The 21,861-nt window shown below is 40.6% G+C and overlaps 1 protein-coding gene across 3 annotated transcripts in view; it reads right to left on the minus strand.

Annotated features, from left to right (window-relative positions):
- The window catches only part of unc5db (unc-5 netrin receptor Db), a 212,070-nt gene that overhangs the window by 82,567 nt on the left and 107,642 nt on the right, over positions 1-21,861 (minus strand). For all 3 annotated transcript variants that reach the window (XM_061766757.1, XM_061766756.1, XM_061766758.1), the window contains exons 3-6: positions 13,951-14,094; positions 12,749-12,852; positions 5,408-5,588; positions 4,600-4,767 (exon numbers count right to left, since the gene is read on the minus strand). In XM_061766757.1, the coding sequence (XP_061622741.1) occupies positions 4,600-4,767; positions 5,408-5,588; positions 12,749-12,852; positions 13,951-14,094 (597 nt within the window). The remainder of the gene's footprint in view (positions 1-4,599; positions 4,768-5,407; positions 5,589-12,748; positions 12,853-13,950; positions 14,095-21,861) is intronic.

A 21,861-nucleotide genomic window follows, 5' to 3' on the forward strand; every position in this document is an offset into this window, starting at 1 on the left:
TGAAAATTATTTATAAGCCACTGGTCTTTAAAATGGAACAGCATAAACAATATGTGCACATATTGCATATATTTTCCTCATTACCTACTGTACAATATTGGATATTGTAAACAGTAGTGTTAAAACATTCAATACCGGTCTTGGTCTCAAGATCTTTTCTTCAACTTCATTAATGTGATGACAAGGAGAAGCACTTGCTAAAACAACAAATGCCTTCAATTCATGTGCAACTAAGCCCACACCATCACCGTAATGACTGCAACCTTTGCGATGTTGTGACTAAGGGACCTCCCCCCACACGCACACAAGTGGAAGTGAAAGTTTTGAGACATAAATAAAAACCTGAGTGAGGAGAGCTAAATCTGGCTTCCTAAATCATGAAGACTTCATATGCAAAACATGGAAGAGAAAACACTCTGCGGTGTGCAAAGTCTGAAGTCTTCAACTCACTGAAACGGCGGGGACAACGTAAAACATTAGCCGGCATCTCAAAAGAAAACATAAACACAAAGCAAGCGAACGTTAACTTTAAGTAACACCAGCAAATCTAATTTTGTGTTTCTGAGATGAATATATCTGGAAAAAATGTTTTAATTCTACCTTAAATTGGCATTATTTATTTTATTATTTATTCATTTATTGAGAGACCCCACCGTGCATGTTTAGGTCACAAAATGCTGCAGTCCCTTATCTTTCTTAAATGCAACCAAGCTCTTCTTTAAATCTGCATTTTTAAATGCATACAAAGATTTATTTCTTTGCAAATATTTTGTTGAAGAAAATTGTTCAGATTTGTTTTGTACTTTGAAAGAGTTGCAGACACTGTGCTTTTGGCTGTCATATGTATTTAAAATAAATGCTAAATTAAATTAATTATTAATAACAGAGAATGCTCTTAAATGTTTAACGTTATGTTTTATAAAATCGATTTTATGCTCTTAGTCTTGTCACGGTCTCGGCTTGTCTTGGTCTTAGTCTTGGTCTTGAATCGGCCTTGTCCTTGACTTGAGCTCAGTTCCCAAAAGTCTTGGTCTTGTCTTGGTCTTGGTCTTGGAGTTATTGTCTCAGGAAAGTCTTGGTCTCGGATAGTGTGCTGAGTACAACACTAGAACAGTACTTTATTGTTGTTGGTTTTTTTTCATTACAATCTGCTCTTTTGTTCTTCATTGTTTTGATTATGCATCCATCCATTTTCTGTACCGCTTATCCTTACTGGGGTTGCAGGCGTGCTGGAGCCTATCCCAGCTATCTTCGGGTGAGAGAGTACACCCTGAACTGGTCGCCAGCCAATCGCAGGGCACATATATATACAAACAACCATTTGCACTCACATTCACACATACGGGCAATTTAGAGTCTTCAATCAACCTACCACGTATGTTTTTGGGATGTGGGAGGAAACCGGATTACTCGGAGAAAACCCACGCGGGCATGGGGAGAACATGCAAACTCCACACAGGCGGTGCCGGGATTTGAACCCCAGTCCTCAGAACGGTGAGGCAGATGTGCTAACCACCGTGTCACCCTGTTTTAATTATGCATATGAAAATTAACCTTTTAAATCTAAGAACAACAGTGTTGAAAGTCTAAAGAAAGACTGAAAATTCAAATATTTAGTGCTTTCACAGTTATCAATAAAAGACAAAGAAAGGATATAATTCACACCATGTACATAGGTACAGTACATGTTTTAATACAGCCTGTTTTGTGGAAGTGTAATTATGGGGAACATCCACAGTACTTCTACATCTACATCATGTTTTTGTGTCACACATGGATCAGCAAGTGATTTATGTTAGATTTTATTTGATTGTAAATTGTACAGACACAGATACCCACGAATAATCATACTGTATAAAGAATGTAATTAATGTTGCAATGTATTATTTTAATTTGTTTTATATTTTCTTCCTCTATTCTATTATAGGCTGTTTTAATTTTTTTCATTTAACATTTGTCATTTCCAGGTTATTTCATTTTATCTGAAAAAGTGAAGCATGTTTGAATTTGTTGTGTTTCAGATTTTAAAAGAAATTTACATCCATTTCAATACTACATATCCTCTCATGTCTGATCCAGTCACTCTCTCAAAGTTTCATGGACTATCACCTGGGGTGTAGCTGCAAATCATCTAATCGAGACAGCTCCACCCTTCCACTGCATTTCTCTATTTCTATTGACTGTTGTGGATTTCTACTAAAGCAATACAGTCATGACTTGTCTTGTGTTCAACTTTTGCACACCAGAAGGATATATGAATCATCAATAACCATCTATAGAGTGTAGTAAATAGGTTATTGGGTTTAGGCATCTACAGGTAGAGCACACAAATCTGAACACGGCAGAGTACAAGGGATCCATTGGTTTCTCCAGACACTGCACAGAGAAGGCATTTACACCTGACCATAAATTAACTTGAGTCCAACTCAGGAATGAAACCAGTGCGCCACTGGAGCAGCCCTTTTCCAGTGGACTCTAGCACTTGAAGTGCCACACTACACAAATTTCAGATTCCACATTAAATTTCTCACCTAAGCAAACTAGTGTAATTTTTAACCCAAAGTAAAATATGGCATAATTATTTGCAAATAATACACCTACAGTATATTCAATTAAATGCAGCCCAAGATGAGGGATTCCAATGATGGCTACCAAAGAAGATCTTGAGATACCTAATAACTATATTTCAAAAACCACTCACCATCTGCAGCAGCAATAACAGAAGCAAAAGCAACATTTTTGTTTTCATTTATGATCGCTTCCGTGTTCGTCAGTCGTCTAGGGTGCTTCTTAGATTGGCTACATTCTGTTCCACGTCACCATTCTCAGCGTCATAAATGGAGAAGTCAGAATCCCTCACACACGAGTTTTGGTCGTAAATATAGAACACGTTCATTATTTAAGATTGTCGGCCCTGAACTGTTTCAGACCCTAAAATTCGGGTGAATCTAATCTTCACACCCATAGGACCTAAAGACAATCTTATACGATAATCTTATAAAAGATTATCTGGTGTTTGACGTGCTTGGTCGGTAAGGGAAAGAATCGGCACAAAAACAGGCCGATTGTCTTTATGTGTGTACCGGCATTACACTTGACATTTAAACATGGGTGAACTAAAAGTATTATTGTATTCGGTCTTCTATAATTCTTGTCCTAGTTAGCAAAAGAAGGATACGAGATTGGACACAATCTTGAGAGTTGAGAGAAGTGTATGCTTGACAGGCATGGCTCTGGGACAGTTATTGTCTTACTATTCAAAGATTTCGGTTGAAAATCAGTGGTCACTGGACCTCTCTCATGTTATGTCTGTGTTGTCTTTCTCTTAGCCTTGACATGTTTAGCATGTAGCTACATGTCTTGGCTCACTCAGTTCAGATCATGTCTTTGTTGACTGTCTACAATTTCTTTAACACTTCAACCAGCTGAGTTTTTTTGTTTCCACAAGATTTTTCTTTTTGATTTTTTTGCTGCCGGCACGGTGGACGACTGGTTAGCACATCTGCCTCTCAGTTCTGAGGACTGTGTGGAGTTTGCATATTCTCCCCGTGCCTGGGTGGGTTTTCTCTGGGCACTCCGGTTTCCTCCCACATCCCAAAAGCATGCATGGTAGGTTAATTGAGAACTCTAAATTGCCCGTACGTGTGAATGTGAGTGCGAATTGTTGTTTGTTTCTATGTGCCCTGCGATTGGCTGGCGACCGCTTCAAGGTGTACCCCGTCTCCTGCCCAAAGATAGCTGGGATAGGCTCCAGCAGCCCACGGATAAGCGGTAAAGAAAATGGATGGATGGATTTTCTTGCTTGTTATTTAACACCACCTGACTACCTCAATCCATCTGCACCTTGGCAGTTTGAAGCTTTGCAGAGTGAACAAATTGACACAAAGACAGTTTGTTGGATCACCCACCCCCCTCGCCCCCAATTTCTCAACTTTGGCCTCTAACCTCCTACCCAATTGAGAAAACAATACACTATGGCGACAAAATTCAGAGTACATGGTGTGCAATGCACATCATATGTTGTATATACTGTAGTAGGTTGACAGCGACTCAGTGTAATAACTTTAAACACCTAAAGGTCATTAAATTCTATGCTTCACTCTACATGGAGCATGTCATCACATTGAATAAGCAAGTCAGTGAAAGCACATGGAGTTAATTTATAGGTAAGTCAATCCGGTGTAAACAGACGTGACAAAAAAATTACAAAAGACCTGCTGACTTACTTCCACTCAGAAGACAAATGCCTCTGTTATCCATATAACTGAAGTGATAACTGATATAACTAAATGTGACTGATTGGGAAACCTGACAATATGTCACAATTAGTTGATAATTAAATATAGATTTAAAGCAAAGCTGCAACACAATTTATGTTCAGTAGGAGATACTCTTGCTGAAATGCAGATGTGCACGAGAATGCACGGGACAGTTATCAATATACTGTACATACTAGTTTTAGGATCTGTTTGCCATTTCCCAAACTAAATCACAAAGTCTTGTCATAATCTTTGGCATGTTATGCTTACTCTGCTCACAATATATACACAAATTTACAAAGTTGTACTACAGTGTTGTACTTGTTTGAACGCAACTAACTTGGACATGGGGCGTTGCATGATATCTTCTGCACAGACATTCCCTCGCAGAAAGCTCCACCGTTCAGCGGTGCTGGGTTGGTACAGGTACGCGATCTCTTCTGCACACCTCGCCCACATGGCACGTTACAAGGTGACCACTCTGTCCACAGGGACCAGCCGCCATTAACTGGAGAAAGTTCAAAAGAGAGGACAGCAACAATACAGCAATTACTAATACCTATGCAGCCCTCCAGCATTGTAAACTGAGGTTATTACTGGCAATGCAACCTGTATAAGGCAACTGTGGAAAAAAAATAGCAAACACACAGTGAGTAAACTTTATTCCTTGTGGTGGATATAAGGCTCCTTCTTTTCTAATTGCACATTCAATTCCTAGCTCTGGGATTAAGATAAAGGCGAAGAGCTGCAGAAAACAGCCATTACATGTAATTGCTATTTCTAAAGGCAACACTGATTCATGGTGTTCGACAGGTTGGAGCCGACCACTTTGTGCTGGGACTAAAGCAGTTACATTGTGGTCCTCAAGTGTGTGAAAGCCAAATGTTGAGAAGCGTTATCAAAGATAGTGAAACCATATTTAATTGCTAGAAGGACCTCAATCAAATTAATCCTTGGTATAACACTACATGAGCTTAAGCCACAGGATCCTTATTTCCTTTCATACAGTATACATTCAGGCAAATAAGTTATATCACTCTTCAGCGGAATACAAAGATGGCTGCTTAATGAGTTCCGTAAGGGTGCGGGATCCCAATGAAGTGTATATGAAGTAACTGGCCAATAAAGATTGCTGGGGTACAACATACCAAAGACTGTCACAGTGGCTGTAGTACTGCGTCTCTTGGCCACAATGTTGCTGGCCATGCAGGTGTAGTTGCCCGAGTCCGAGAGACGAGCCTCATTAATGATGAGGTTGTGGTCTGCCCTAGTGTCGATGTTGTCGTCAGTTTGGGAATTGACCACCTCTTCATTCTTCAACCATTCCACCTGTACAGCAGAGGCGATAGAAATGTGATCAGTAGTAATAAAGCAAACACAATAGTTACTTCAGGTTCTGCAGAAGCTAAACACAGAAACCAAAGTATGTTGGAATTCTAAACGGAAGAGTACCGAAGTGGGCCACCTTACTTGGGTTTTTACATGACCTATTTCCTTACAGTCATTTTGACATAGTAAAAACTGTAACTATTAAGACACATACAGTTTGCACAAAACAAATACATAACTTTCACATGTATGAGGGCTGGGAAATACTTGGATATTTTTAATCTTACTATTTTTAATCATTGTTTGAGTCAACATGACACAGATGGATATGTATGATGTAGGACGTAGTCTGCTCTCTAAAGCATCGACCATTCTAAATTTACACTCCCCTTCAAACAATTTGAACAGTGAGGCCAATTCATGTATTTTTGCTGAAGACGGAAAACAAATATCAAAATGAGCTAGCCTCTAAGTTGTGTATATACCCAGATGTAAATACCTGGAAATAAAAGCAGAAATGCCCATTACTTGTTTTATATCCATCTTTCAATGTCAAACACAGATGTTTTCAGTCAACAACAAAAATAAAAGAAGTATCCTGTGTGTATGCTGCCACATAAGAACTGCCAAAAAACAAAACAAAATAAATAAAGATATATTAAGGGTAATTGGCTGGCGACCAGTTCAGGGTGTACCCCACCTCTCGCCCAAAGATAGCTGGGATAGGCTCCAGTACGCCCGCGACCCTAGTGAGAATAAGCAGTACAGAAAATGGATGGATGGATTTTAACAGTACTTAAACTAAATAAAATGCCAATGGTGTGGATATGTTTAAATTAGGGTCAGGAACTTTAACACATTAATTTCACTGAATAAAGTACAGAAAAAGACTAAGCACACAAAAAAAAAGTCTGCATAGAATTACAGAGTTCTATGCACTTTTTTAAATTTCTGTACTTCAGGTGACAAAACGTTCCTCAGTGGCCTAAGTACTAGGACACGATAACGCTGATGCTACCTCCTCTAGGGCTGTGTTACCCACAAGGAGCGGAACTCTGTCTTGGCTGCATTGAACCGCATGCCTGAGCCTGACGGGTCACCGCCTCCAGCACACGGAGGAGGTCCGCGTGACATTCTCCAAGAATGATGACGTAATTTGTCTGGGCAACCCAGAGGTCGGTGCCAACTTGTGTAACGGCTAATAGGGTGTTGCGCAAAATCCAGTCGACGATGTAATTTAACGATGGCGAGGTCCTTGCTGGACACTAGTGTGTACTTTGAACCTTGAAGGCCACCGATTTGCTCCCGTGGGCCCGCACCTTTGTAAATGGTAAACTGGCTTTCATTTGTATGGCGCTTTTGTACCTTCAAGGTACTCAAGGACTTTAACACTGTCTCCATACTCACCTACAGATGACGCAGCATCTGGAGAAACTGGGGGTTTCGTATCTTGCTGAGGGAAACTTCGAGATGGGCTCAGGATTGAACCTGCGACCTTTCTGTTGACAAGCACTCTACCATCTCTTATTAGGTGCAGCACTTTGAGAGGAATGCCATCTGCTTCCATGACCTTCCACAATGAGGCCCGGTCTACTGAGTCAAAAGCTGCCTCGAAGTCAAAGAAGCTTCTGAAAGCACCGGCGCTGTTTTGGAGTATGGGTTCGTTGGTCTCATTGGAAATATTTGGAAATATTGGAGGAGTAAGTCAGGGAATGTCTTCGCCATGACATCGATAAAGCTAATGCCACTGAAGTTGTCACAGACTCTGCCCTGCCCAGTACTCAAGTAGGGTCATGAGGAAAGGGTCTATTCACAGGGCCTTTACATTTGGTTGGGTCAAAAGTCTTGAAACAGACACATTATTTTCTGAAAAAGATGCAGGTTAATATTTGAAACACGTTATCCAGAAAACTGTGACGTTACAAACGTAAGTACTAGTCAGCTGCAGTTGACCCTGCATTGTGGTCACAACTAGGCTCTACAACAAACATTCAACCCATTATACATTCAAGGAAAGCACTGTAACCAATTACAATCAAGAAAGAAGGTAACTAATTAGGAATTGTAAATGTAGTGATGCTTTGCTGCTTCTACACTGTGAAAATAGCTGCATCATTGCTTTTGCAAATTGCATTTCATAGTGTGTCAGGACAGACTGGGCTGACAGATTTATAGAAAGCACGCAAGCACCATTCAAATTATGTATGAATGTAAATAGTAAGTGCCTGTGGGCATGCAAACCCAGAGTAAATAGAAATGACACATATGGCCAAGGGATGATGGATTGCAATATGTATGGACATGAATAAAATGATAATAAACATCATAACAGTGGTATCATTTCTTACATTGTGGTGCCCCCCTCCCCCCACACACACTGTATTTCAGTTACTTGCCTTTCTATAAACAGCTGTTGTGAGACTTGTTTTTTCCTCAAGATATGGAAATGCAGCTACTACAGATATTTTTCCTCGGAATTTTATTCCTTCAAAAATACTGTGTTCCTGACAATTAAGTAATCCTTTCCCCCCAGTGTGCATTGGCAGTAAATCCCCTTGCCTTGTCATAGATGAGAAAATGCATGATGTGACAGTGCCTAATTACTTTGTGATTAAAGTCATCAGTCACTGAACAGATGTTGTCAGAAGTGGCATCCCACAGTCATGACAATTTTCATTGTATGCATTTATTTCAGTTTTCACGTGAATTAAAGAAGGCAATTACCAAGTCACACCAGTGGGTCCTTGCTGTGTTTTAGGCAGCATTATTTGTTCGCTTTAACAGCAGTTTGTTTTAAGATAGAAGACAGCCGAGTTGCAAGAGAGAGAGAGCGAGAGAAAGAGAGAGTGGCAATGCCTCATTGGCACATTTGTTTCAGTTACGATATGGTCTTCAGTGTCAACCTTGACAATGGCGTTTTGATGAGGCGGGATCAACATCAAGGGATCAACCCTGTGAATTCATTACCTAGACTGCCCCTGAAGGTGACCTCCCCCAGGCCTTCTCAGTGGCCGAGTCCTCCCATCTCCTTAAAAGTGTGTGCATATACACACACACACACACACACAATTCATTCAGATGATATTTGCTGATGATTATATGCTGTAAAATGTGTTGGCTGAAGGCACATTAGAGGACAGACATGCAATGTTATGAGTGTCATCATTGAGATTTATGAGGGTGGTGATCAAGACCTTGCCAGCTGACACTTTCTTCCCTTACTTGTATGTTTTGTTGCTCCATTTTTTTGCCATTTGATGTCAAGGTGACCCAGCTCAAACAATGAGCTTGAGCTTCTGCTGTAATTAGAAAAAAAAAACCTCTGCTGAGTCATGCTGAGTCAAGAGTTACAATTTAGCATGATTGCGTCCCCTTTGGCAGGAACTCTCAGCCCCCTGTAGATAATGTTAATTGCTGACACAATTTCATGGATTGCACGATTGGCATTCTCTGGCCCTCAGAGAATCCCAATGATACCTTCTGGGAAGCAAACCTGAGGAGACCGTGCTAATTCACTAGGTGGATTCTCCCTGAAACCAATCAGCATGACATGTATAGCCATTGAGTTCACAATGCCTGCAGATGCTTTAAAATCAGTTTGGCTGACTGTGCCCATACAAACACGAGCCAGATAGCAGCAGGTAGACTCACAGGAGCTATCTCTGCCTCAGTGGTGGTTTCCTGTTCTGGGGGTTAATCAGAAAAAGATATGGAGGGAAACACAGAGTCAAGGCGACTCATCATCATCATCAGTGATGTGCCTCGCTTGTTTGTTTCCAAATGCCAGTTCTCCTCCCCTCTGAGACATGACATACTGCATTGCTACTCCAATGTGTTTTAACAGAGCTAACTAAAAACAGGAAGCTCATGGCTTTGGACTGGGAGGAAGTAGGGTCCTGACTTGGCTTTATCATTATGCTCATTATGTGCTTGCTAGAAGACCTTATCTGACTACTGCAATGACAAAATAACAGCAGGGTTAGAAAAGTGAAAAAAAACAAAAACAAATAAATAACCTTGAGTCCATGTGAGGTATTTTAATGGTAAATTGTGGATATGTATAAGGCAAATTGTTTGGGAGGATCATAACAATGTCTTGCTAAAGCTCAACAAATAACAGCTTGTATCAGAGAGCATTGTAATTTATTTGATTTTCCTGGGTGTCAAGGCTTAGACAGTCTACCCGAGCAAATACTGAAGATGAGGATTCATCTTGGATTAAAGAGTTTTGCTGAAAAAGTTGGGTTCCCATTTGGCTGTTCATTTCACACTTATTTTCAGAGATACACTTCAAAGGAATCTCATTATACAGAATTCTAGTGTACTCCTTTCTCCAAAAGTTAAAAGATCGGCTCTGCGTTCACATCTCCGCTTTTCTTGTGGGGATATTAAGTAAAGGATTGCTTTTGGATTGCCAAAACTAAAATGAAATTACAACTAAGAAACCACTCATACATTAGAGAGACCAATTTCAGTCTCTGATATTGGACATTATGCCAATATAAAAAATTTGCATATTATATATTAAAATTAGCTCCCATGTGTCCTAAAATATCAGTTTTAAGGTCAGATGACAAAGATGTTATGGGGTCAGTTAAAATTCATATTTGCATTGCTAATGTTAAGTAATACATGCACGTCACTTCCAGCAAGTTTTCAACCATGGTTTAGCTAAAAATTTGTTTTTTATGACAAATATTGAGCCCTCCCTGAACATACACGAAGTTCAAGACTCTTGGGTGTGGTTACTCTATCCACTGCAAGGGCTACCAGAAGTGACCTTGCAATTGCCAAACACAGCGTGATACACTCTATACCCAATGGCGAGCAACGCGTTGGAATATGAAGAGAAGGAGGATTTCGACTGAACTTGGCATCGTCAAACCGTACAGGTTTGAGCCGATCAGGAGGTCTGAACCTGACAGTGATGACGACGAGCAGCCAAGTAGCAGCTGTACAACAGAAAAAGAGAGTGGCCACTGGATCGATGTGACGGTATGTCAAAAGCATGTCTTTTTATACAGTCATTGCTTGAAATAATGGCACCCCAGGAAGGAAGGGCTTTGTCCCGTTTTGCCAAATGCGGGAGTTGTTTACTCATAACCCTGATTTGCTTGCCCTGACATCCTTGATAATATAGGTATTAATTTACATCAAAAGCTTCTGCTTTCCAAACCAGAATTTTGATTTGTATTTAGCCTCTGTCCTGTAGCTGCAATCGAACCTGACACTACAACACTCATTACCATCTCTATATTTTATGGAACCAGTTGTGCTGAAATTTACTGGGCAGAAAATATTGGACTTTACATTATCACGCCAATCTCTTGTGGCTGGACTCCTTTGTGTTGCCAAAAGGAGTATGTTTGAGGTTGTGATTTTGGTCTATACTACTCCAATCTATTTTTATCCACACAGTGGATTCTGTAGCACTGAGATGACATCAGCACCATCCTCCATTTCCATGTTGAATCATTTATACAGTGCAGGGCCCAGGACAAACCTCCACCAACTTTTAGATAGACGTTTTATGGTCACTGGACCATATCGAGTAGACGTTTGGTATTTTCATTGTTGGTGACCTTTTTTCTGTAAGACATTTAAATGTTGTATTTGCCTCATGAGTCAGATTAGAAAGGTGATCCCGTTGTGAGAATTATATAATCGCTTTCTCAATGGGAGACACACTTGAATTTACCATTGGTGGTGATTAAAATGGTTAATGCTGTCATCAACAATCACACATTTAACGATAAATTCAGTGGCATCAAAGTAATTTAAATCTAAAATTTTAATCAATGTAAAATTGGCCTGTAGTATCTGATGACAAATGAGACACTACTGATTGTGGTAGAACCCATTTTTGTGATAAAAAAAAGATGACCTTATCTCTCAATATCTGAATTTACATGTGGGAGATTCATCATTCGCTCCCTTTCTGACATGTACAGTATATGAAAAAAGACAAGACAATATTTCATGTAAATGGCTCACACATACACTTTGTGTTTTCCTCCCAGAGAGCTCAATAGACAGAGGATGACATGCCCATGAAAATTAAATTACCCATAAATAAATTAGCCTATAAAACTTATTATTACTGTATTGCATGAGACACTAATAATACCCAGAATTACAAGTAGCCATATGAAATAAACTAATCGGTTGTTGTGTAAAAAAACAAAAAAAACAACAACAACACCATCAACATCAGTTTCATCTTCATAATTCACCTTCAACTAATTTGCATCTAGTGAGAAAAGAAAGACAAGCCTCAGTCAATAATGAACCTTAACTATTAGTGTTATGTATGCAGGATGAGGGTATTTATAAATGGGACATTAGAGAGGATATAAATGTGACATATCACATCCAATTAGGAAGTGCAAATTCAGCCAACAGTAATCTTATCCACATAGAAGTAAGAGGACCAAACCTGATCCATCCATCCTCACTAGGGTCGCGGGTCGCTTGAGCCCATCCCAGCTATATTTGGGCGAGAGGCGGGGTATAACCTGAAATGGTTGCCAGCCAATCGCAGGGTACATAAAAACAAATCATTTGCACTCACATTGACACCTACGGGCAATTTAAAGTCTTCAATTAACCAAGCATGCATGTTTTAGGGATGTGGGAAGTAGCCGGAGAAAACCAACGCAGGCACGGGGAGAACATGCAAACTCCACACAGGCGAGGCCAGATTTGAACCAGGGTCCTCAGAACTATGAGACAGATGTGCTAACCAGTCGCCCACCATGCCGCCCAAACCTGGTCTTGTCCGAAAAATGTCCCACTTACGGTCACCCTTTAGTCAGTCCTAGAACCTATTTCACTTGTCGTTGAATATTTATAACAATGGAATCTCAGAAGACTCAGAACCATCCCGGCATTTGAAGGCAGTTTGGTTTAATGTTATCCCGCTATCTTTGCTGACTCAGTCACTGTCGAGAAAACACTTCTATTTCCCTTAAAGTGTTGGTACTGGCGGTATCAAACAAGTATATCAATCTCCTATAGGTCATAGGACGCATCGACTGTCTGGGTTTCTGAGTTTAATCTGGATGAATAATGTGAGACACTTGATTCACTTCTGCTCTGCTCAGAGGGAGTATTTGCTTCTCGTCTTTCAGGAGAGAGGGAAAGAGGAGTTTCTGTCATACCTCTGCCACAGGCACTCCCTCTGGAGGGCGACAGTGCAGAACGATCATCCCATTGATTGGCACTTCCTTCCCCTGGGGGTCCTGCTCAAAGTTTTTTCTCAGGTCTGTGTTGGGAGATAAGAGACAACGGTCAGGTGTCAAGTGTGATGGTCATCTTTGCATCAATCCTGTCCAACTCAAGAGGGTCACGCTGCCCCTGTGTGGCATGACCTTCAAACATGATCAAGAAGGCCATGGCCCTGTGCTAGGCGATCTGTCGACAAGGCGGTTTAGAGGACATATTGATATCAGCTCATGAAGGTTGCTCTGAGCATTCAAAATGATCATACAATTGAGAGATTTTTGCTGCAATTAAAAAAAATGGATTTCATAGATTTGCATTACAGTTGTTCAGCGAAAACCTAAAAACAAAATAATCAGTTTGTCCTGCAGTCACAATGTGCCTTTCAGCACTACATGAGTTTTGAAAAGATTTCCTGTAGATCACAAGGGGTTCTGTGCATACAAGAGCTGAAAAGTGGTCAAGGGCCAAAATAATAAAAAGCTTAACATATATTTTTAATTTAGCTTTCATTGAATTCCAGGTTTTTGCTGAAGACGCATCAGTGTCTTTTTAAAATCGTCGTCATAACTGTGAGAAGAAAACATTGAAATGTTATGACGACAATCTGTCAAACAAATGGGGTTTAAATAATGAACAGATAAACAAATATTGGAATGGATGATTTAATGCCACAAAGAACATGTCACAAGTGGTCGGTTGGAAACTGTACGAAAGGTTAAGCATTATATTTTCTTGGATCTATTGCATTTATCATGTTTTTTTTGACAATAAGTTTTAGATTTCATGTGTTCAGACAAATGTTTTTTGTGTAAAGAAACATTCTCTTACCTTGCTGTCAACAATGAAGCAGTGACAGCTCTGACGAATGGTGAACCATCGACATGTTACTAAGTTGACAACTGTTAGCAAGGTAAACGAACTTCTCTTTACTCTACTCTTTACTAACTTAAATACTTAAATAGTTTTCTGAACACAAGAAATCTCAAACTTAGGAAATTTTCTTACCCCACCCCCTTGCATTTTTTTGTGCCTGTATTGAGAAAGTTTGTCTTGGGAATAAGTACTATAAAGCATTGCACCACTATGTCTATGATGTAATATACTGTAGCTGGAGCAGATGAATTACTGAAATACTCACAGGCAATGCGAACAGTAGCCTTGCGACTCTTGGAGGTACCTAGGTGACTCCACGCCACACAGAGACACCAGAAGTCTTCTGGGCCATGGAAATCCTCTACCTGCTGACGGGACACGTTGATCATCACCTCTCGCACCTTGAGTCCTGTAAACAGAGGAGAATGTTCAGGTTTTTTTTCACATTTTTGTGTCTGGCGCAAACGACTAAATTGTGTCTGTTTTAATACAGTAGCTGAGACAACAAAGCCAATACAAGTTGGGTTTTTCTCAGTTACCAATCCTACTGGCAATGAATGATGGGAGAGTTCCTGTTTATCAGAGAAGTGCCAAAGCTCAGTGGAGAAAGAAGAGCTCTGAATAGTAAGCTTTAAAATTAAGATGCCTTTGAGAATTTACAATCAATACACTGCCTGTCAACTGTTATGGGTCAGTTATCCACATTTTACAGGAATAGTTAAGAAGGCTTATTGCAGCCCTATGGGGGGCACAAGTCAGTGCAAACTGTAGGCCGGATAAATGCAGAGGGTTGCGTCAGGAAGGGCATCCGGCTTAAAATTTTGCCAAACAAATATGAGCGTTCATCCAAATAATTCCATACCGGATCAGTTGTGGCCCGGGGTAACAACGTCCGCCACCGGCGCCGTCAACCTGCAGGGCGCCGTTGGAAATTCAGCTACTGTGGGTCGAAGTCAAAGAAGAAGAAGAGGTGGAAAGCGGGTTCTTTCTTCGGCAGAAAGAGAAGAGGAAAGCACAGAGCCTAGAACTGAATGTGGGGACTTTGAATGTTGGGACTATGACAGGAAAATCTCGGGAGTTGGTTGACATGATGATTAGGAGAAAGGTTGATATATTGTGTGTCCAGGAGACCAGGTGGAACGGCAGTAAGGCTAGAAGTTTAGGGGCAGGGTTTAAATTATTTTACCATGGTGTAGATGGGAAGAGAAATGGTGTTGGGGTTATTTTAAAAGAAGAGTTGGGTAAGAATGTCTTGGAAGTGAAAAGAGTATCAGATCGAGTGATGAGGCTGAAACTTGAAATTGAGGGTGTTATGTGTAATGTGATTAGTGGCTACGCCCCACAGGTAGGATGTGACCTAGAGGTGAAAGAGAAATTCTGGAAGGAGCTAGACGAAGTAGTTCTGAGCATCCCAGACAGAGAGAGAGTCGTAATTGGTGCAGATTGTAATGGACATGTTGGTGAAGGTAATAGGGGTGATGAAGAAGTGATGGGTAAGTACGGCATCCAGGAAAGGAACTTGGAGGGACATATGGTGGTAGACTTTGCAACAAGGATGCAAATGGCTGTAGTGAACACTTTTTTCCAGAAGAGGCAGGAACATAGGGTGACCTACAAGAGCGGAGGTAGAAGCACACAGGTGGATTACATCTTGTGCAGACGATGTAATCTGAAGGAGGTTACCAACTGTAAGGTAGTGGAAGGGGAGAGTGTGGCTAGACAGCATAGGATGGTGGTGTGTAAGATGACTCTGGTGGTGGGGAGGAAGATTAGGAAGACAAAGGCAGAGAAGAGAACCATGTGGTGGAAGTTGAGACAGGACGAGTGTTGTGCAGCTTTTCGGGAAGAGGTGAGACAGGCTCTCGGTGGACGGGAGGAGCTTCCAGAAGACTGGACCACTGCAGCCAAGGTAATCAGAGAGGCAGGCAGGAGAGTACTTGGTGTATCTTCTGGCAGGAAAGGAGAGAAGGAGACTTGGTGGTGGAACCTCACAGTACAGGAAATCATACAAGGAAAAAGGTTAGCTAAGAAGAAGTGGGACACTCAGAGGACCGAGGAGAGGCGAAAGGAATACATTGAGATGCGACACAGGGCAAAGGTAGAGGTGGCAAAGGCCAAACAAGAGGCATATGATGACATTTATGGCAGGTTGGAGACTAAAGAAGGAGAAAAGGATCGATACAGGCTGGCCAGAAAGAGGGATAGAGATGGGAAGGATGTGCAGCAGGTTAGGGTGATTAAGGAAATATGAGATGGAAATATGTTGACTGGTGCCAGCAGTGTGCTAGCTAGATGGAAAGAATACTTCGAGGAGTTGATGAATGAGGAAAATGAGAGAGAAGGGAGAGTAGAAGAGGCAAGTGTGGTGGACCAGGAAGTGGCAGTGATTAGGGGGAAGTTAGAAATGCATTAAAGAGGATGAAAAATGGAAAGGCAGTTGGTCCTGATGACATTCCTGTGGAGGTATGGAAGCATCTAGGAGAGGTGGCTGTGGAGTTTTTGATCAGCTTGTTCAATGGAATTCTAGTCCATGAGAAGATGGCTGAGGAATGGAGGAAAAGTGTACTGGTGGCCATTTTTAAGAACAAAGTTGATGTGCAGAGCTGTGGGAACTATAGAGGGATAAAGTTGATGAGCCACACAATGAAGTTATGGGAAAGAGTAGTGGAGGCTAGAATCAGGACAGAAGTGAGTATTTGCGAGCAACAGTATGGTTTCATGCCTAGAAAGAGTACCACAGATGCATTATTTGCCTTGAGGATGTTGATGGAAAAGTACAGAGAAGGTCAGAAGGAGCTCCATTGTGTCTTTGTGGATCTAGATAAAGCCTATGACAGAGTACCCAAAGAGGAACGGTGGTACTGCATGCGGAAGTCTGGAGTGGCAGAGAAGTATGTTAGAATAATACAGGACATGTACGAGGGCAGCAGAACAGCGGTGAGGTGTGCTGTAGGTGTGACAGACGAATTTAAGGTGGAGGTGGGACTGCATCAGGGATCAGCCCTGAGCCCCTTCCTTTTTGCAGTGGTGATGGATAGGCTGACAGATGAGGTTAGACTGGAATCCCCGTGGACCATGATGTTTGCAGATGACATTGTGATCTCCAGTGAAAGCAGAGAGCAGCTGGAGGAACAGTTAGAAAGATGGAGGCATGCACTGGAAAGAAGAGGAATGAAGATTGGCCAAAGTAAGGCAGAATATATGTACATGAATGAGAGGGGTGGTGGGGGAAGAGTGAGGCTACAGGGAGAAGAGATAGCAAGGGTGGAGGACTTTAAATACTTGGGGTCAACCGTCCAGAGCAATGGTGAGTGTGGTCAGGAAGTGAAGAAACGGGTCCAAGCAGGTTGGAACGGGTGGAGGAAGGTGTCAGGTGTGTTATGTGACAGAAGAGTCTCTGCTAGGATGAAGGGCAACGTTTATAAAACAGTGGTGAGGCCAGCCATGATGTACGGATGAGAGACAGTGTCACTGAAGAGACAACAGGAAGCAGAGTTGGAGGTGGCGGAAATGAAGATGTTGAGGTTTGCTCTCGGAGTGACCAGGTTGGATAAAAGTAGAAATGAGCTCATCAGAGGGACAGCCAAGGTTCGATGTTTTGGAGACAAAGTTAGAGAGAGCAGATGGTTTGGACACGTCCAGAGGAGAAATAGTGAGAATATTGGTAGAAGGATGATGACGATGGAGCTGCCAGGCAAGAGAGCTAGAGGAAGACCAAAGAGAAGGTTGATGGATGTCGTGAGGGAAGACATGATGTCAGTTGGTGTTCGAGAGGAGGATGCAGGAGATAGGCTTACATGGAAAAGGATGACGCGCTGTGGCAACCCCTAACGGGACAAGCCGAAAGGAAAAGAAGTTAAGAAGGCTTATACACATTCAAAATCTGAAAATTGCTTCTGAAAGCACCACTAGAAATAGGCAGATAATCTATCCCTTATGGCAGGGGTGTCGAACTCATTGTTGGCACAGGCCACATCGTAGTTATGACTTTCCTCAGAGGGCCGTTACGACTGTGAACCCATATAAATGAAAGATTACACCATATAATTACATACACTATCCACAACACGTTGATGAATAACCAGTTTTCAAATCAGAAGCCTATAAAAACATGTTTATCAACTATTACATTTCTTTTCAAAGGGGGATTGGTAACAAATAAATGCTTGCAAATATCTCAATGTCATTACACCAGAACACAATGAGCAATTTTGATTTGGTTGCGCAGGTAGATAAAATGATGTGGCGGGCCGGATCTGGCCCCCGGGCCACCAGTTTGACACCAGTGCCTTATGGGTATTTTCCATATTTCAGTAAGCTGAACGGTGTAAGAGCAAAAACAGTACGCTTAATTATCCCATTTAATAGTTATTTAATAATACGGAAGGCAAACCCTCGAAGAGCATATTGCTAGGGTCAAGCGGAAACCTCACATCTCCAAAACCATCACTTTTCAGGGGAAAAAAACAAACAAACAAAAGACAGTGGAAACCTCCCATTACCATAAGCATCACTTTTCAGGAAAACAAAACAAACAAACAAACAAAAATATTTGTTGAGCCATTAACATTGCATCATCAAAGACAGCAAGCCACTTTTAACACTTTATACTGGTCATTCATATGTACAAATAATATACCCACATTGGGACTGACCAATAGTATTGATTTGTAAAAGAAAAATATGAAATTGACCAAATTTGGACATAGCAGGTTACAGCCCGATGCCAGCGATATGTAGAACTATTGCGTAATCGACTCCAAGACAATATAGCATGTGATGTACTCATAAAAAGGGTGCCCCTAAACAGTAGGGTGGCAACACATCATATAGTGCAATGCTTTGATAATGTTAAATGAATTGTAGTGGAGGAAGACAAAAAATAGTCGATTGGAAAATCCCCTTAGACGACTCAAAAATTTTTGTGACCATGTCACAAAGCTTCAGATCACCACATGCACACATTTTAATCTGATTCATCGGTTTCAGGCAGATATGTGCTCCCACTACTCCTCAGAGTCTCAGTAGCCTACAGGACCTCATTCACTCTATTGTATTAAAGGCAAGACATGGAATGCAATGCAACTTTTGTCGTCCCACTCTAATAAATAAGGCTTTAATCTGACAAGCTCTTATTGAAGTCAAACAGCTACAGTACATACAGTGGGTGCAGAGTTTGAAAAATACTGAGCATACTTCAAAATGGATACCAATGAAACACAACTGAATGGCAAAGGAGATCCATGTTGTTGTTCGCAGTAAAATTAAATTGGAAACATTTCAAAATGGTGCTGCGTATAAATGACATAGCAACTATAATCACTGGATTTGTGGAGTACAGTACTATACACATTTACTGTATTTGTTGAAATACTTATCACTCGCTCTTGTATTAATTCAAGTTTAGTTAATTCTAGTCCTTTTTCACTGGACATCTTTAAATTATGAACCGTATGAATAATTCAAATCAAGAAATCCTTCACCAGAAGAATATTTGACTTCTATTGATATGGTGGTGCTGGGATTTGAAGTGCTCCCCAAAAGAATTTATTCAGTAGTTTTATATGACATTACAGAAAATGTACTTATTGCCTTATTCCGACTGAGTGCATTATGGATCATTCGGTACCATACACAGGCATACTGGGAATACGAAGGGATGGTTTTTGTAACTGCCTAATGTAGCCACATGTCTACTCCGTAAACAAATACAGTACAGTGCAGCTCAGCCTCTGGCTAGTGGACCGCATGCTAATGATTTGCATTTGGAAGGATGTCAAACTTCTTAAATACTGTAATTTGAAACAGCAACATAAAAACATGAATATTAGTGCATGAGGGAAAAGGTTTGGTGCAAACACAACTTTGAGCAGCATATAAAAAGCCTCTCACTGGCTATTCAGAATGAGCCAAAGTAATCACAAATGCTATTGGTATATTTATAGCATAATCATTCTGACTAACTGTTACTGTTGCACTTTTCTGAGTAGTTCATTTCCTAAAATAATGACAAACTATTTTTGATTAACTGAAAAGACTAGATATAAGATGCTATATTATATACTATTCAATTGTATCTATACATACCCCACAAATATAGCATATTTAGTTTATTTGAGTCTTTGATTTATTGGAGAATGAAGTTAGCACTTTTGAGTTTTTTAGGTTTTATATTAAATTATATATGTTGCTGTTTGTTGAACTATTTTCCCCTATTGTACCAAATGTGAATCAAACTGCAACCTTAAAACCAAGGCATTTACTGAACCCTGATTTTTGGGTTCTCATTAAATCTAATTAAACTTAATTTGTATAGCACCTGTCATACGTTAAAAAATGCAATACAAAGTGCTTCACAAAAAAACAAAACACAACATTTTCAGAGGACAAAGTCAAACGTCAACATGTCAAGTCGATGCTAGGTTTAGAACAATGAGCAAAGATAAATTTAAACAATTTCTTCATTGTTCATGATGCAAACCTTTATCATAGATCAACAACATTATTTTAGTTTGTTCGTAACCTTTCAGATATACCATGCCCTTCCCAGTGCTGCCCTGCGGAATGTGAAATGTAAATATTCTAAGAGCTGGAAATGTAAATGAGGTATCTGAGACAGCTGTATCACTACGGCATATCATATAACCCTTTTAATGTAGAATATGTGCTGATATCATTTACGTTGCTTACATTTTTTGCACGACAAAACAATGGTTGTGAACCTTTTTTTTCATCTAGGTCTGGCTGGCACCTCTTAGTCACACTTTCAGTAGAGAGTGAGACACAAACATAATTCATAATTTCTCAAGCAGCAGCTGAGGGCTGGCAAGTGACAGTGGGTGTGTGAGAAGAGAGATTGTGGAGAAAATAATAATTAATGACTTTCCATGATGGTGTAAAAAGCCTGAGCTTTTATTTAGAGAAAAAAGAGAAAGAAAACACTGATGGCTTGTGCGAGAGGGAGGCAGAAAGCATTGTAACAGAGCAGCATACTCTTTAAGCTGGAACGAAAAGTGTTGACAGGTGGCTTGCCTGACAGACAGAGTTGAGTGCTGCCATTGCGTCATCTGTCATTCCGATTTGTTTATTGTCAGACCATGTTGAAAAGGCTCATTAGAGCAAACCACTTGGTTTGTTTCTTCCCAACTTAGGACTGTTCTTTTAATTTGCTAAATCCATCCAAAAATCTCTATCTGTCTGTCTGTCTGTCTACCTTTACTGTATGTTTCTGTCGTGCCATCTGTCCATCGATCTGTCTGTCCATCAATCTATCTGCTTGTATATTATCAATTGCTTATGTCATGTTGATGAAAACGTACTATAATGGGTCTACACTGAATAGTCTCACCCCCCACAAAAAGTTAGGCATTAGTTCATCACATAAGTCTTTATATGCAAAAGGTTAAACAAGCTGTCCCTGCGATTGGCTGGCAACCAGTTCAGGGTGTACCCCGCCTCCTGCCCGATGACAGCTGGGATAGGCTCCAGCACGCCCGCGACCCTAGTGAGGAGAAGCGGCTCAGAAAATGGATGGATGGATAAACAAGCTGTCATATGTCAAGCATATTGCTATACATAAAACTTTCATCATCTTTTTTTTCCAGGTGAATCTTGACTTTCGCTAGCAAAAGGAAATGTGTGAAGCATTAGATAAACCAATGATCAACCAGTTTTCTGAAATAGGTCAAAGGTGCATCTCACTGAACCATCAGTGAGATGGTTCTTTTCCATTCGCAATCATGGTCTTACGTGTAGGAAGACAAGTGCAATGCCTACAACACTGCATGTACAGTGTTACATAAGGAGATTGTCCTTTGTTCACATTTCTATATTCTTTATCTTTGTGATCTGCAGCACTGTCTTTTCCTCTCTGTATCGCAATGGGATGGTCTATCAACAAATTACAGTGCAAACAGGAATGTGAATCTTGTCCAGGCTCTGGCAATCAATCTCCCAGATACACTAAGGTATAACTTACAATTTAAAATAATTGTCATCAAAACTTTAGTTTACAGCAGAACGTCCCTCCAGAGTACACTGTTGTATTGACAACATGACAAAGCAATTGGACTGTCTTAGCGATACGCAATGACACATCGCCTTGTTATTCTGATGGTACTGACATGTTCATTGACACAGAACTTTACTTTTGAGAGATGAACTAAGGATATTGAGC

The sequence above is a fragment of the Phyllopteryx taeniolatus genome, chromosome 3 (genome assembly GCF_024500385.1).
Source record: "Phyllopteryx taeniolatus isolate TA_2022b chromosome 3, UOR_Ptae_1.2, whole genome shotgun sequence".
NCBI classification, from domain to species: domain Eukaryota; kingdom Metazoa; phylum Chordata; class Actinopteri; order Syngnathiformes; family Syngnathidae; genus Phyllopteryx; species Phyllopteryx taeniolatus.